This window comes from Podarcis erhardii (assembly GCF_964252035.2).
Source record: "Podarcis erhardii genome assembly, chromosome: 7".
Lineage (NCBI taxonomy): Eukaryota > Metazoa > Chordata > Lepidosauria > Squamata > Lacertidae > Podarcis > Podarcis erhardii.
Window position 1 is genome coordinate 65,718,079 of NC_138511.1, and position 14,124 is coordinate 65,732,202.

The 14,124-nt window shown below is 45.1% G+C and overlaps 1 protein-coding gene across 3 annotated transcripts; it reads right to left on the minus strand.

The window, feature by feature from the left end:
* Positions 1-204: 204 nt before the first annotated feature.
* RSRP1 (arginine and serine rich protein 1) lies at positions 205-13,222 on the minus strand. 3 transcript variants are annotated; one of them, XM_081869476.1, is made up of 6 exons: positions 12,881-13,215; positions 11,301-11,359; positions 9,978-10,574; positions 9,342-9,490; positions 8,838-8,881; positions 205-1,389 (listed from the first exon to the last, which is right to left on the minus strand). In XM_081869476.1, the coding sequence occupies exons 1-5, from the start codon at positions 12,952-12,954 to the stop codon at positions 8,873-8,875; spliced, it is 888 nt and encodes a 295-aa protein (XP_081725602.1). In that variant the 5' UTR covers positions 12,955-13,215; the 3' UTR covers positions 205-1,389; positions 8,838-8,872. The 3 variants fall into 3 exon arrangements, with proteins under 3 accessions (XP_081725602.1, XP_081725601.1, XP_081725603.1); XM_081869475.1 differs by lacking the exon at positions 8,838-8,881 and having other exon boundaries at positions 12,881-13,214; XM_081869477.1 differs by lacking the exons at positions 8,838-8,881; positions 9,978-10,574 and having other exon boundaries at positions 12,881-13,222.
* Between the last annotated feature and the right edge of the window lie 902 nt (positions 13,223-14,124).

A 14,124-nucleotide genomic window follows, 5' to 3' on the forward strand; every position in this document is an offset into this window, starting at 1 on the left:
AGCCCATGAACATTACATTTGCTGCTGTGGATGTTAGGTTGGCTGTTTTGTATTTTGTTGACAAAGTTTACAGAAGAATCTGCCTCATTTTCAGGTACCAAAGTTACAAGGAAAAGTGCAACTTGCTCATGCCTCTTTGGCCTTGAACATCCCATCCACTTTTGTTATGTATAAATGCTCAGAAACGTCACACAATATTCAGGATAGGTTTATTTAAAAGTTTTTATTTTATACATGTAATCCAGTTTTATGCATATTAAAAGAAAGGTGCTGCTTGTGCAAGTGATCTTATCTCTAGATTTTAAGTCACGTCACAAAATCTAGCTTTCTCCTTAAATGTTGTATCAACTAATCACATTTAGCAATAGCAACACATCCATACAATATAGGGATTACCTAATACCTACTTTCATCTGACATAAACGTTGCCCCAACCAAACCCTTCTGCTTGAAAGGCAGTCTACTTAAATTCTACCTTATGTTTGCATTACATTATAAGCCTTTGGGGCAAACTACAAAAAAACCTGGATTTATATATCTAGCACTAGGCTCTTAGCAGATGTACTTGGAACATGCACAAGCTCAGAAGGTCATAGCTGACATTGCAAATGTTTTACTTCTAACTAAAAGTGCAACATGAGAGCAATTATGCTGGTTCCATAACAAGACAGCAGACAAAAAATATTTTAACCTTGTGCAACTGAAAATTCAAAGTTTTGACACTTCAAGAGCACAAGTAGAATTTTCTTTGCTTATCCTTCTGCCACTTGCAAAATATGGTGGTGTTCAGGTTAAACAGGAATGTGGGAAGCTACACAAGCCAGCTGAATTACCACCAGGAGCCATAAATCACACTTTTTAAAGTGTTGACTTGAAAAGTATTAAAAGTGTAGAAAAAATAATTTTATATGTAGTACAGTAATTAAGCTACACTCACATGAAACACTAGAAGTTGCTACATGACTCACAAGGAGAAAAGTTACCCACCTGTAATTTAGTCTATTACAGCCACATGAAAAGTTATTTACAGAAATGTAAAATTCCAACCTGTAATTTCTGGACCTCTATATAACTCCCATAGTATATCTGGAAAATAAACCAAATCTCAAATTAATACAGTTTTAAGCATTCTGTATTTAAACCCTGAATTTTGAGAGGATTTCAAACCCCATAATGCCTCAACAGCTCAAACAGATCATGGGTACTGGCATGCTCTAGAGGATGTACTTTTAGGTGAAATGTTATGTAACATAACATTTTCCTCGTTCCCAACAGGAATCCATTGACCAGATGGGGTCTCTTTTTTCTTGTCTTTTCCTGAGGACAGTGTGGCTTCTTTAAAAGGAACAGTTGCTGGTTTTAGGGCCAGTGACCCTGCCACAATGCATTCTGAAAAATAAAATTAACATAAATTGTAAGATATAATCCAATTAGAACAATGTATGAAGACATACAGAGCTGCTTAAAGATCAATTCCTGTGCAAACTTCCATACAGTGGTGCCCCGCAAGACGAATGCCTCGCAAGACGAATGCCTCGCTAGACGAAAGGGTTTTCCGTTTTTCGAGGTGCTTCGCAAGATGAATTTCCCTATGGGCTTGCTGCGCAAGACGAAAACGTCTTGCGAGTTCTTTCCCTTTTTCTAGGCCACTAATAGCGCTAATCTGCTAATGGCCGTGCTTTGCAAGACGAAAAAACCGCTAGACGAAGAGACTCGTGGAACGGATTATTTTCGTCTTGCGAGGCACCACTCTACTTGAATCTTTAAAGCTCATAGGTAAGGACTAAAACGTTCAATTCCTATTAGAGCACTCTCCACATTGCTACCTGTCCTATGCTTCTAAGCCAGGCATAGGCTAACTCCAGCCCTCCAGATGTTTGGAACTACAATTCCCATCACCCCTAGCTAACAGGACCAGTGGTCAGGGATGATAGGAATTGTTGTCCCAAACAACTGGAGGGTCTGAGTTTGCCTATGCCTGTTCTAAGCAGATTTAAAGCTAATTTATCTGTAACTGGGATAGGGGACCAGTGGCCCTCCAGATGTGAAATTATAACCCGCATAATTCCTGTTCACTGGCTGAGACAGAATTGGGAATTAAACAGCATCTGGAGGGTCAGTTTCTCTATCCCCACTCTTAAGGTTTGTGATGTTTTACACAATCCATATTAAAATATCTAAAAATAGATCATATATCAGAAATCAAATCTCCACAAAAATCCATTATCGCAATGTGCACCATATTAGTAGAGATGTAGGATTTGTTTTTCCAGACCCCTATACCAATTCTGTCTTTTTTTATATATTTAAGTTTTCACATGAAAGGTTGGAAGCATGTTTTTATTTTGAAGGAAGTGCCACTGAACTCTGTGTACTTGCTTCTGAATAGAACTATAAACTACACTCACTCACTCTCTCTATATATATATATATGTGGTGGGATAGTGTGCTGCTTGTGCGTAAAAGCTTGATCCCTCTGGGGTTTGGCTGGTCATCCAAACCGATGCACTAACGGAGCCCCCAAAGCATGACTCCGTCAGTCGCTGGTAGAATCTGACAGTGGGCGTCTACGGAATTTACGCCAACATAAAAGCTCTTTGACAGACATGCGCTTTCGAGACTCTCTGCGTGACAGTTTCCGGCGAAGGGTGGGCGTTCCCAACGGGGGTCCCGTTACCTCTCCACTACTCTCACTGGAAGCATCCCAGAGCCTCCCCTCCGCTGTGACTCCTGCACTCCCCCTGCTGGTTCCCTCTTCTACTGCAGATTCTCTCCTATTCTCCTGTAGCCTGTCCACTACCTGTCTCTCCGATGGCAGTTCCCTGACATCCACCTCCCCCCCAGGGCCCCCTTCACCCCCTCCCGCCTCCTCTCCCACTGGCGGTGAGGGCGGAAAGCCCCTGAAGGAACTCTCCTCGTCGTCCGAGGATTCTAACACTTCCAGCCACGGCGTACCGTCTCTCTCCCCGTCTTCCTCTTCTTCGTCGGAGTCGGCTTCTTCACCCACCCCTGACTCTGGGAACCCTTCAAACTCTCCTTCCTCATCGGTGGTCCCAAAGTGTTCCCTTCTAAATCGAGCCACGGGTTGCGGTTTTCTTGGGAAACGCTGATGAAATGTTTCTATTAAAACCTCGTCATTGACTACCTCTGCTGGTACCCAAGTGTTTTCCGACTCTGCTTCCCCCTCCCATTCTACCAGATATTCCACCTGATTCCCCTTCCACCTGGAATCAATGATTCCTGCCACGTTCATGTCGCGCTCTCTCTCTTCTATCACGGGCGTTTGGGTGGCCTCTCTCTCACGCTCCCCCCACTCGCGTCCCTCTCGGTACGGCGACAGTAATGACCTGTGAAATACTGGGTGTAATTTCATGTGACTGGGCAGCCTGAGTTTGAATGCCACTGGGTTGACCTGCTGTATGACCTCAAAGGGTCCCAATCTTTTGGGCCTCAATTTCTTACTCCCGCCCTTGAACGGTAGCCCTTGGGTGGACAACCACACCCGGTCCCCCACCCTTATAGTTTCACCTTCCCTCCTATTTCTGTCTGCTTGCTTCTTATATTCTTCCTTGGCTTTCTCTAAGTTAAGTTGAAGCTGACGGTGGATCGCCTCCATCTCTTCAAAAAAATATTCCGCCGCCGGCACGCTCCACCTCTCCCCTCCCTCTCCTGGGAATGCCCGGGGGTGACACCCATAATTTGCCAGGAAGGGACTCATCCCTGTGGACACGTTCTCCGCGTTGTTGTAGGCAAATTCTGCTAGAGGTAACTTATCCACCCAATCATTTTCTCTGTCTTTTACATAACACCTCAGGTATTGTTGTAAAACCCCATTTGCCCTTTCCGCTTGCCCATTGGTTTCTGGGTGCCGGGCAGTTGAGAAATTGAGTTCTACGTGCAGTAAGCTCATAAGTTTCCTCCAGAACCTGGAAGTAAATTGTTTCCCTCTGTCGCTGACCACCCTCAAGGGGGCGCCATGCAACTTGAAAATATGTTCTACAAACAACTTGGCGGTTTCCTCCGCTGTGACTGCATGTGAACAAGCTATAAAATGACACATCTTGGTTAATTGATCTACCACCACCATGACAGCTGTTTTGCCTTTGGATTTTGGCAGGTCCGTCATAAAATCTATGGATACTGCCTCCCATGGCCTTTCGGGCGTGGGTAAGGGTTGTAATAGCCCCGCTGGCGCCACCCTCTCTCCTTTCGCTCGCTGGCACCTGTCGCAACCCCTGACATATTCCCGTACGTCCTCCCTCACCTTGGGCCACCAAAACTCCCTGGTAACCAACCACATGGTTTTGTGCTGTCCAAAATGTCCCGCTGTGGGGCTGTCATGCAACTGCTTGAGTACTCTGCCCCTCAGTTCCCCGTCGGGTATGTACAGTGCCCCTTTGTAATACAACGCCCCGTTCTTTTCTTCGAACCCCCCTGTGTTCTCCTCTGTCCTCCGGAGCTCTCTGAGTTTCTCTTGGGCGTATTCATCGTTCTCCGTACCCTCTATCAGTTCCCTCTGCCCCACCAATGCCGCCCCACACACCCAGCGGTCTTCAGGGATTACATGCCTTGCCTCAGGCGCTCCCTCCCCCTCTAAGTACTCAGGTTTCCTGGAAAGAGCGTCCGCCCTCACGTTCTCGGAGCCGGGCACGTAACGAATCTCAAAGTGGAATTTGGAGAACTCCTGGGCCCATCTCACTTGTCTCTGGTTCAGCACTCGGGCTGTTCTCCAGTATTCCAGATTTTTGTGGTCAGTTCGGACTTGAACCTTGTGCTGCGCCCCAATCAGCAAGTGCCGCCATTTCCGGAATGCTTCATGAATGGCGAGCAGTTCTCGGTCGTACACTGTGTAGTTCCTCTCTGATTTGTTCAACTTCCGCGAGAAGAATGCACACGGTCTCCATTCAGACGTATCTTTTCCCGGCTGGAGAAGAACGGCCCCCACCGCTCGGTCTGACGCGTCAGTCTCCACTCTCATTGGTTGTTGTAGATCCACGTGCAAGAGTTGCTCTTCCGACGCAAACGCCTGCTTTAAGCGTTCGAACGCTTGTTGCGCTTCTCCCGTCCAAACAAATTTCTTTTTGCTACTAAGACAATCCGTGATGGGCGCTGTTAAATGGGCAAAGTTTTTGATGAACTTCCTATAGAAGTTTCCGAAGCCCAGGAACCTTTGCACGTCCTTCTTGGTCTTTGGTGTTTTCCATTCCAGTACCGCTTGAACCTTGCTGGGATCCATGGCCAATCCCTTGTCAGACAACCGGTACCCCAGGAATTCCACCTCCTTGGTATGAAACTGACACTTCTCCAGTTTCACCCACAGCCGGTTTTCTCGCAGCTTGCTCAGTACCTCTCTTACATCTCGCACATGCTGCTCCTCATTGTCTGAGTACACCAGAACGTCATCTAAGAACGCTACGCAGTTCTTGTAGAGCAGTGGCCCCAGGACGTGATTCATGAATGATTGAAAACAGGCGGAGCCCCCTTGTAATCCGAAAGGCATAACGGTGTACTCAAAGGCCCCCAAGGGGGTGAACATAGTGGTCTTCCACTCATCCCCCTTTCTCACACGTATCAAGTTATATGCCCCCCTAAGGTCCAGCTTGGTAAAAATTTTCCCTTTTCTCACCCGTGTTAGAATGTCATCAATTCTGGGCATAGGGAAAGTCACTGGTTCTGACACTGCATTTAGGGCCCTGAAATCACATACAAGCCTGGGCTTGCCTGTGTTTTTTTTGTCCACAAAGAACACTGGGCTGCCCCCCACCGCTCGTGACTCTCTGATGAAACCTCGCTTGAGATTCTTGTCAATGAACTCCCTTAACTCCTGCATCTCACTGTCTGACATTGCATACAGCTTGCCCACTGGCAATTGTGCTCCTGGGAGTAAGGTAATTTGACAATCAAAGGGTCTGTGCGGGGGCAGTTTATCTGCTTCTTTTTCGCTGAATACGTCAAGCAAGTCAGCGTATTGTGGTGGCACCCTCCCTTTGTCCATCACTTCCATCCCTGCTAGAGTGCCCCTGGCGCCTGCCTGAGCCTCTCCCTCCTTGCAGTGTTCTAGGCAATGTGCTGATCCAAAGGAAACCACTCTCTGATGCCAGCCTACTAGCGGATCGTGTAGCGCCAGCCAGCTCATACCCAAGATAATAGGAGCTCCTCCCAAGGTGGCTACGTTAAACGCTATCAGTTCGGTGTGTCGTGCCACCCTCATTATCATTGGTACAGTCTGTTGGCTCACTTCTCCTCCCAACAGCTCCCTCCCATCAATCGTGGTAACCTGCAAAGGCTTACTCAATGGGATAGTCTGTATTTGGTGTGCAGCTGCAAACTCTTTGCTCATGAAATTACATGAGCTACCTGAATCCAATAGCGCCTTTATCTTCAGTGGGTGTCCGTTTGCCAGTTCCAGCAACACCTCTATCACAAGCGCTGGTCTTGGAGGTTCCGGCGTGGGCACATTCATTACTCCCTGGCCTGGCTGCTGTGCCCTGATGTTGGCAACCAGGCGTTGGCTTTTACTGGCTCCGTGATTTCTTCTTCCTCCTTCCCCCCAACAGTTCCCGCCATCCCTTGCCATTCCTTCCTTTGCGGACAGACTCTGGCAAAGTGACCTGGCTGTTGGCAGAGATAGCATCTCTTGCCGCTCTTTCCCTCCTTCTTCCGCCCTTCACTGGTGTTTGAAACTGCGCGCGCGCGCGCTGTTCCAAGTTCCATCGGCTCTGCTGGCGGGAAAGGCTGCTCCGGAATCTCTGGAATGCGGAAGTCCTTCCAACGTTCCCCCTTTCCTTCCCGCTTTTCCATAGCTCTAGCTTCCTGGCGTGCCCCAATGGACAGCGCTGATTTAGTCAGCTGATCCATAGACTCCGCCCTAGGCGCCCGGGAAAGTTCATCTTTCACTGCCGGAGAGAGACCTTCTTCAAACAGCATTTGAATAGGTTCACTAGCAAGGTCCCACCCAAGTCTATGAATCAGCATGGTGAACTCAGTCCAGTACTCACGTACAGATCGGCTCCCCTGTTTACACGCCATTAACTGCCTGCGCACCACTCCCTGCTCGATCTCGCTGGAAAACATCAAGTCCATGGCGCGGAAAAACTTCATTGTGTCCTTTAAGATTTCATTATTGGCTGCCATCAGGGGCCGAACCCAGTCCCTCGCCCCTCCCTCTAGATGGCCAATCACGTACGCCACTCTAGAGTTCTCGTCGGGGAAGTCATCAAACAGTAGATTGAGTGCATATTGCATCTCTGTCCTAAAGGCTTGATAGTTCCGGGGATCCCCCCCAAATTTCTGCACCAGTCCAGGCACCCGTCTGGCAAGTGGGGTGGTCTTCCCCTTATCTGCATCTTGAGCCCTCCTCTCCTCGAGCCTCGCCGTTTGCAGTGCCAGCTGGACCTCCAACGCCCTGTACCTTTGTTCCAGGCTTGGATCTGCGCCAGCTCCCGCTCCTGCTCCTCCGGTTCCGGATGGTTCGCTCATGATGCCTTCTGCTTGCACAAGCTGCTTTCAAAGACTGTCAGATTGCTGTGGTGGGATAGTGTGCTGCTTGTGCGTAAAAGCTTGATCCCTCTGGGGTTTGGCTGGTCATCCAAACCGATGCACTAACGGAGCCCCCAAAGCATGACTCCGTCAGTCGCTGGTAGAATCTGACAGTGGGCGTCTACGGAATTTACGCCAACATAAAAGCTCTTTGACAGACATGCGCTTTCGAGACTCTCTGCGTGACAGTTTCCGGCGAAGGGTGGGCGTTCCCAACGGGGGTCCCGTTACCTCTCCACTACTCTCACTGGAAGCATCCCAGAGCCTCCCCTCCGCTGTGACTCCTGCACTCCCCCTGCTGGTTCCCTCTTCTACTGCAGATTCTCTCCTATTCTCCTGTAGCCTGTCCACTACCTGTCTCTCCGATGGCAGTTCCCTGACAATATACATACATTCAATTTATTGATCTCAGAGGTACAAGAAAGGCACTGTCCTGCACTGTAATACTAGTCTCAGATCCTTTTTTGGGCATTTTCTGTTATTTTTTTCTGGGTTGTTCAAAGGGAAGGTCTATTTTAAACTTAATCACATAGCTCAAAGGAAAGAACAAAATCTGTTCTAACACACTACAGCTGTAATCCTAAACTTGCATATCTGAAAATAACCTACAATAAAGCTATCAGGCTTTAAAATAAACATGGTTAGGATCAGACTCAAAGTATGCGCCTTTGGTTGACTCGTATCTAGGCGCCCCTCCCAATTACAATTTTCCAGGGCATGTGGGGAGCTAACACTTGAAGAGAAGGCTCACTACTACAAGTTCCCTTCGCACTACTTGATGAAACAACAGAGTGCAACAAAAAGTGTGGGACTAACAGGCTATTCCCTGCTCTTTCCTTCATTGTGAGGCATGAATGCCTACTGAAGAGGGGAGTTCATCTTTGCTGTTTTCAGAAAATATTGTGTATAACCTCATTCATTCCTTAATGCGGTGTTCACTAGATAATTTGGAAGATGAATTGATGAAGTGTAATATTTTTATCAAAATAATTGTTACATCATTAACTCCTACATATCAGCTTCATAAAGATTAGACGATCTTGTTTGCAAGTGATCTTCTGATCTTCCCCTTCACATCTGGGAGAGCTAACAATACCATTTTATAGTTGTCTAAATTCCTGCTTAACTTAGAAATGGAACAAGCCCCTGATATTTCACAGTGAGTACCATAGGATTTCATTTGTGTAAAAGCTTTCTAATCGTCTGGAAAATGTGTAATATAATACAGCTTTTGCTAACTTGGCTTTTATTTCCCTCCCCTAAGTTAGCTTGGCTACAGCCCACAATCACTTAGTTACCACCAGATTTTCTTCATCAGTGCTGGAGACCATATTCATGATTTCTATAAGACAGAAATAAAGCATGTAAAATGCGCTGTGTGTCCAGATAAAGAATTTCTGGGAACTTTTTGTTGCATCACAATTTGACAGGTATTAGAACACCATTTGAAATTTAACATCCATATAAATTAGCCTTATCTGGGTCAGCAAAATGTATGAAAAAGGACCCCAACTAGTAAATTGAAGAGCTAGTAAAATATGTAATTTATTTTATTATTTAATCATTAGGAAATCTCAGAACATTTTCAAAGAACTCAGATGTTTAGGATTACTTGGTAACTTTACCTCAACAGACTAAGATTTGACATCTGCCATTTGGTTTCCAAACTTGAAAAATATTAACTACATTTTGAAAATATTTTCAAATATTTATTTTCAATTGATGAAACAAGGCTAGCTCTATTATTTTATGTAGTTTTTCAAAGCATTTAGTTTTAGCATCTGAATAACCATTTCACTTACCATAGTCTTTACACTCTCCTCATTTGGCTTTCTGCTTTCACTTTCTTTTGATATTGTACCAATTTTCAAGCTGGCTGGCAGGACCACATTGTCTGTCCCCAAAGTTTTTGCTGCATTGGCCTTTGCGATTTCCAGTAGCTCTCTTTTTTCTAAAACAAATAAACAACAGCAGGTACTCAGCCCTCTAGGTGACATGGGTTTAAAATGCAATAGAAAACTAACTGAAAGCACCAAAAAAGGAATTCAGACAAGTTCCACAGTGCAAGATAAAGGGAAGTTAGTGATGACTGAGCAGAAAAGCTAAATTTATACTTGGGGGTAGAGGTGATTTTCAAAGACAGTACACTAAAGAATTGAGACAGTGACTTCCCAAACACATCAAGTGATTCTACAACCAACTAAGGATTTGAACACAGGAACTGAACTGAACTGAACTGAACCAAACCAAACCACAGTAACTTCAATGTACAGCTATTCTTGGAGAAGAACTCTCTACTTCTATCAGTTAATGAAAGTACAGCAAAAGTCTCTAGACAGGACTTTTTAAACTAAGATGGGATATATTTTTTCTATAGCAAAGTTTGAAAATATCCTAGTATGCTTCTCCACCAATATAGATTGATGATCTGCCAATACCTTTTTCAGTCAAGCGAAGAGGGGTTCTACTGCGAGATCTTGATCGAGAACGGCTTCTCCAGCTTCTATAAGCCTCAGGATATATGGTTCTTCCAAATCCATAGTATCTTCGGCTTCTTGACCTGCTTCTAGAGTAAGATCTTCTATAGCATGGTCTTCCAAGAGACCTACTACGTGATCTGTATCTTGGAGGAGAGCGGCGGTATCGCCTATGGTATCTAGGATGGTATCTTTCTCGGTATTTGTAGCTACGTGATCTTGACCGGCTTCTGGAATAAGATCTTGAATACCTTCTGCACCTCCAAGAACAATTCCTTTTAGCACGTAATCTTGATCTGCTTCTTGACCTACTCCAGCTTCTGGAGGAAGAGGAAGTGCTTGAACTTGATCTTGTGGAGTAAGATGACCTACTAGATGATCTTGAAGATGATCTTCTGCTACAGCTGCTCCTTGACCTTGAACGAGACCTTTCTTTTGGTGAACTCAAAGTCAAGTCATCCATAAAGACTGTCATCTCATCTGTCTTCTTGCTAGATTTTTGCTTTTCGGTATTTTTCAAACTTGTGCCTTCTGCTTTCGGTTGCCCAATTCCCGTTCCTTTGTTTAGGAGAAGGAGGGATAGATAGAAGTTTTGATTTAAAACTTCTGCTATTGTGAACTATGACAATGTCATAACTGCATAATGTTTCTTCCAAGTCAACTCGGAAGCATTATTAAAAACCTTATGCCTGAAAGATTTTAAGTGGCATGGTTCAGATCTTTCATTTGACAGCCATAGAACCTCCTTTCAAACAAAAATGCTTGAATTCTAGAAGCTAATGCTCCACTCACATCACAGAACGGTCAAATTAGTATTTTGAGCCACTATGGAGCTGGAGGCATTCAACTGTATGCAATATGATTTAACAATCAAGATGGCTGCTGTTATATAACAGCAGCCATTTTAGTTACAACACACTGGATCTATCATACTAGGGTATAATCACTCCTGTTTCCTTAATTCTTCAAACCACTTTTGTTCTATGATCCTGCTCTCTTCATTAAGAGTTTTATTTGTTAATTTGTGTTTATTAATAATTAAAGCAAAAATATTGACTGTACTGTATTACTACCACAAAGTATGAAAATTATTCTAATGCCTTAAATAGAGGAATATTTATCACTAGCAAACCATACAGGAAGAAGGTTCTGTCTGGAGCCTTGAATCACCTAATTCAGCAAGCACCTTTGAATTGCAGACAACTAATTAAATGGGGTGGAAACATTTTAGATATAAAACATAATCAGCCAAACACTAGACATACATTCCCATAAGCAACATACCAATAGGTGCTGAAAAACTCCCATTCTGCTCAGGACTTCCATGGTTCTGCTGTGGATTCCTATGAATAAGAGTTGCAACCATTCAGTCAGTTCTTTTTTGAAATAAATTTTATTAGAATTTAAGAGCTACAATATTATCCTTCAGTTCGTTCTACAGAAAAATTAATACTTTCTCAGGTCCTTCCCCTGCAGTATGGGCATAATACTGAGCGACATTGTACTGTGAATTTGATGCACTTTCAACATACTCAAAGTGTTAGGATCAAGTTACTAGTCTTTTCCTAAGCATTTTTACTCCCATCTTCAACAGTGCTTACTACCAGATAAAACGTCATCTCTATTGTTAATCACACACTGTATAATTTTACTTTCTCCAAAAGCCTCCTTAACAGAAAGCAGATTTTACTGGGCTTTTCAAAAAAGGACTCATGGTGCTCAGTATGCAAGTGCCTAAAAAATAGCACAATCCTGCCAATGCCAACCACCACTAAACCCTGCTAATTTCAAAGGAAGCATTCAAGACTGCTTTGGACATTTATCTTTGGGAAACATACATGGGATTTGGCTGTTTCTGACAGCTTATTGTTCTAATTTAGGGGAGTATGGAAAAACTAGACTGCCCTTGTGAACTCTCATGGTAGTTTACACAAAAGACACGTTTGTTCAAAAACATGCTTGACAGCATAAATTACTACTTTACTTCAAGCAGCAGACTAGGGTAGTGTACAAATTAATTAGCTGTAATCCAACGCGTGCACTCCCCCCCCATCCCACTTAAAGCTGGCAGCCTTTTCCCAAGCCCTTTATTATCTTTCGCCAAGTGCCACACCCGTGAACAATACATAGTAGGAAGTGAGCCCTACTGAAGGAAACAGGGCTTTGCTTACTTCTTAAGAATCATGGGCACGACTGCATTGCTTGCATACAAAGAGACGAGAGGTTTCTGCCTGCCTCCAAGGATCTTACTGTCCCAAAACGGATTATGGGAAAGGGAATTAACAAACAGGGGGGAACACCAAGGGCAGGAAGAAATGACCCTGAACAACTACAATTACTTCCTTGATTTTGTTTGGTTACAATTCCGAACAAGTTAAAGAAATGCCACACTACAAAAGCGAGAAGCAAAGAGGGCTGGCACCACAATCCGACGAGGATACTCTTCGTACACCTACAGAAGCTTCACTTTAAATATTTATTTTTTAACCTGACAGGGTTGTCGTGAGCCTTAGCCTTCCTCCCACCAATAACAGGTTTATTTGTTACGGGTTTTTCCTCTCCCCCCTCCCGCCCTTCAAGTAGCTCTGGATGGCAAACTCGAGTCTCCTTCCTCCGCTTTGTCCTCACAGCTGATGGGTCAATCCGACGCCAACCCGTGTCAGCCTGTACCTCCCCCCCCCCCTCGGGAAGAGGCCAATATTGACCTGCTTCTCTCTCGCAGGAGCAAGGAAGCCTTAAGAAAGCTCGTGTTAGCAGCCTCACTGCCTCCAGAGTCTCCTTCAAATACCCTCGCTTCGCCTCACAGCCTTTAGTTCTCCCCTCCCCGCGCGAAAATAAGAGGGGAAAAATCGCTTCAGACTCACTGGTACCAGGCGGATGGGCCCTGGCTTTGTGGTGGTGCCTGAGGGGAGAGCCCACCTTCGTTGGTAACCGCCATGACCGGAAGAAGGAAACGAAGGGAAGGTGCCGAAAGAACAAAAATACGCTCGGAAATCTCCACAAAAAGCCGGGGCTGGTAATAAAGCTCGCTCGGTTTTCTCTCAAATATGTCGTCAGATGCGTTTTTTAAAAAATTAAAAAATCACACAGACTTCCCCCGAACAACAAACAGCGTTAAAATCGCTCCACAGTCAACAGCCGCCGCCAGGTCGACCGGCTTGTTATGGCGCCCGAGACCAACTGAAATGGCGCAGAAGCTTCCAGATCCTCAACCTACGAAGGGAGGGGGCAGCAGGAGGAGGAGGGATTACAGTATGTGTTTGTCACGTAACATTGGCGCTAGCGCGCAAGCGCAGTTCGGAATTGAGGGTAGGGCATAGAACACTGGGCGGTAGCCATAGAGACCGGGAGGCGCCCGAAGGAGCCATGGTACAGTATAGTGAGCGCTAACTGCAGGGTTGCTGCAGGGTTGTCGTAAGGCGCCTTCAGCCTCATCTTCGAGCTTTGCTTGCACATTATCCTGGACAGAAGCCATATCGAACACTTTGGGCCTTACTTCCGAGTAACCATGTATGCGCTTGTTCTGCACGCTCCAGTTTCCGCCCGCTATATTATACAATACATATCGAAATTGTGTTTTTTAGGTTATAAATCTCCCGGCTCGGATGGCTCGCCTTCGTACGAGAATTAGACTCCTGGATTAGCCAGGATGCCAATACTCTTGTCTCCACGATCGGGGGAAGTAATGCTTCGGAATACCAGTTACAGATAGGTAGCCGTGTTGGTCTGCCATGGTCAAAACAAAATAAAAAAATTCCTTCCAGTAGCACCTTAAAGACCAACTGAGTTAGTTCTAGGTATGAGCTTTCGTGTGCATGCACACTTCTTCAGATACTTCAGGTATCTGAAGAAGTGTGCATGCACACGAAAGCTCATACCTAGAACTAACTCAGTTGGTCTTTAAGGTGCTACTGGAAGGAATTTTTTTATTTTGTTTCGGAATACCAGTTGCTGAAAGAACAGGATGTTGGACTAGATGGGCCGTTGACCTGATCCAACAGGCTCTTCTGATGTTAGCTTATTGATGACAAGACAAAAGCTACGTTTTGTTAGTCGGTGTAATAAATACATCATTTTAGTGGTTAACTGCATCCTTCCGCGACTCAGA

Bases quoted from the DNA above. Each gene is read 5' to 3' on its own strand.
- RSRP1 (XM_081869475.1), bottom strand. From the start codon at position 12,954: ATGGCGGTTACCAACGAAGGTGGGCTCTCCCCTCAGGCACCACCACAA. The intron at 11,360-12,880 runs GTGAGTCTGAAG...TCTTATTCATAG, and splicing joins GGCCCATCCGCCTGGTACCA to GAATCCACAGCAGAACCATG. The intron at 1,390-9,341 runs GTAAGTGAAATG...TTTATTTTTCAG, and splicing joins AGGAGAGTGTAAAGACTATG to AATGCATTGTGGCAGGGTCA.